The sequence below is a fragment of the Charadrius vociferus genome, unplaced genomic scaffold (assembly GCF_000708025.1).
Source record: "Charadrius vociferus isolate BGI_N301 unplaced genomic scaffold, ASM70802v2 scaffold532, whole genome shotgun sequence".
NCBI lineage: Eukaryota > Metazoa > Chordata > Aves > Charadriiformes > Charadriidae > Charadrius > Charadrius vociferus.
Window position 1 is genome coordinate 1,579,969 of NW_009647271.1, and position 2,482 is coordinate 1,582,450.

Genomic DNA, 2,482 nt, shown 5'->3' on the forward strand with positions numbered 1-2,482 from the left:
GGGGGGGGGGCTGATATTGCACATTTTTCTGTGACATCAGCTTGCTGCCACCTTGAAAATACCAAAAGATAGAGTCTTACATCCTGACCCTCAAAAATCCCTTGTGCCCTGCAGGAAGGGAGGGTTGTGACTGCAGAAAGTCACTGTTATTCCAGGGAATTTAAGCCAATGTGCAGAAAATGCCAGTGTGGGCAGGGAGGAATTTAAAGGGATAGGAATTTTGGATTGTAGAGATGTGCTCTGTTCTTACAGCGCCATTGCAAGAAGGGAGGTGGGATCCCCCTCAAGAAGCCCCTTAGAGGCCCTGAATAAGAGGCACAATAGGTTTAGGTCTAATTCTCGGTAAACAGGCAGAGCCAAAGGAGGTGGGAAATCGGAAGGGTGTTTAGATGCTTTGCTGAATGGGAGCATTGCGGGCCTCCTGACAATCCACGAAGGAGGAAAGCAAGCTGGGCTGGAGGCGTGAGGCTCAGGAGCATCCCACCCTTGGGACCTGGGACATCCCCGGAGCACTGCCTGCGCTCAGCTTCCCCCACCTCACCCAGGGACATTCGGCACTAACGTGTCCCTCTCTCCCCCTCTCTCAGAGACCTCATGCCCCGGACCCTGGAGGGGCAGATCACCATGGAGAAGACCCCCAGCTACTTCGTCACCAAGGAGGCCCCCGCCCGCATCTCCTCCATGTCCAAGGGCACAAAGCTCATCGTGGTGGTGCGGGACCCCGTGACCAGAGCCATCTCGGACTACACCCAGACGCTCTCCAAGAAGCCCGATATCCCCACCTTTGAGAGCCTGACCTTCAAAAACAGGACTACGGGCCTGATCGACACCTCGTGGAGCGCCATCCAGATTGGCATCTACGCCAAGCACCTGGAGAACTGGCTCCTCTACTTCCCCATCGGGCAGATCCTCTTCGTCAGCGGGGAGAGGCTGATCAGCGACCCCGCGGGGGAGCTGGGCAGGGTCCAGGACTTTCTGGGCCTCAAGAGGATCATCACCGATAAACACTTCTACTTCAACAAAACCAAGGGGTTCCCGTGTCTGAAGAAGGCGGAAGGCAGCAGCAAACCCCACTGCCTGGGGAAGACGAAAGGCAGGACCCACCCCGACATAGACCAGGAGGTGGTGCAGAGACTGCGGGACTTCTACCGGCCCTTCAACATGAAGTTCTACCAGATGACGGGGCAGGACTTCGGCTGGGACTGAGGCTGAAAAAAATAATTTAAGAAAAGGAAAATATAATATAATATATATTTTTTTTACGTATCAGTAGAGAGGGGGGGGAAATACAGAAAAAAAATAATAGTTGTGCTGAAACATGATTTGTTCTGATTTTTTTTTGTTCTTTTGACACTGCTTTGTTTACTTTCTTCTCTCAGAGATGAGGTGATGTGTCCATCCAGAAAAGGAGGCTGTGAACAGCAACCTGGTCCTACTGACATCACCTGCAGCATGGCTGCTTCCTTCGGTGGGCCCAAGGTTTAGCACTGTCTCTGTAAAAAGAAAAATGCAGGTGCAAGTTTTTTAGATGTCCTCAGGTCCGCCTCCAGAAGCGACAGGGGTGCTTGGGGGAGCTCAGAGCCTTCCGGGAAGGTCAGCTAGATTTTGGCTTGCAAATGCCATTTTAGACCAGACCTCATCACTTTTGACAATGAAACAGAGGAGACTTAATATCTAATTTGGTTTTCAAAACCTTACGTTACGGATTTTTTTTATTGCATTAAACCTTTGGTGACATTATTTTCATTTATCCAATTTTTTGTTTGACTTTGGCTCCCTCTAAATCAAGTTCTTTTCATCAACCAAACTTCTTTTTCATCTTATAGAAGCCAAAACCAATAATCCTTTGTTTTGTTTTGAGACAAAGCAATTTGGGTAGCCAAAAGTGAAAGAAAACAAATGATTCTTTTGACAGATGAAAATTGCCAGGTAGTCAAAAGACCTCATTCACAGGAGTTGGCTCTAAACCAGTGTTCCCCCATTGCCAGCAACGCGCACCCCTTTTGCTGAGAGCGGAGTGATTTTCCCAGTGCTGGGGGCCAGGATTTGGGTGATGGGCGAGGAAGGTCCACACCGAGATGATGCTCATGGTACACCGGTCTGGAAGGTGATGGGGGACCCACCATTCCACCACTTGTATGCAGGAAACAAGTTCACAGTGTCGCGCGGGTGACATTTAAGCCATAATGAAGAATGTTTTACGTTGGGCCAGTCTTAACAGTGGAGAAAGGGTTGTTTGGGAAAAAAAAAAGAACAAAAATCACATCCAGAAAGGGGAGAGAATGAGGAGAAGACAATGGAAGTTTTCTTGTCCTTTCATAAAGGAGAACCGAGGGGGAAGCAGGAACGAGAGCAGTGGGTGTGCAGGGCTTTAAAAATTGTCAGGCAAAACGAATCTCTTGTTTGCAATAACCAGGAGCTTTAAATTCTTTGCTTTGATCCTTATCACCTTTTTTTGGCTGGTAGAAGTGTCTCAGCAACA

The 2,482-nt window shown here is 48.9% G+C and overlaps 1 protein-coding gene across 1 annotated transcript in view; it reads left to right on the plus strand.

Annotated features, from left to right (window-relative positions):
- Window positions 1–1,206, plus strand: part of LOC104281962 (heparan sulfate glucosamine 3-O-sulfotransferase 3B1-like) — a 1,548-nt gene extending 342 nt beyond the window's left edge. The window contains exon 2 of the mRNA XM_009880027.1: window positions 588–1,206. Coding sequence (XP_009878329.1) covers window positions 588–1,206 — 619 coding nt within the window. The remainder of the gene's footprint in view (window positions 1–587) is intronic.
- Window positions 1,207–2,482: the final 1,276 nt, after the last annotated feature.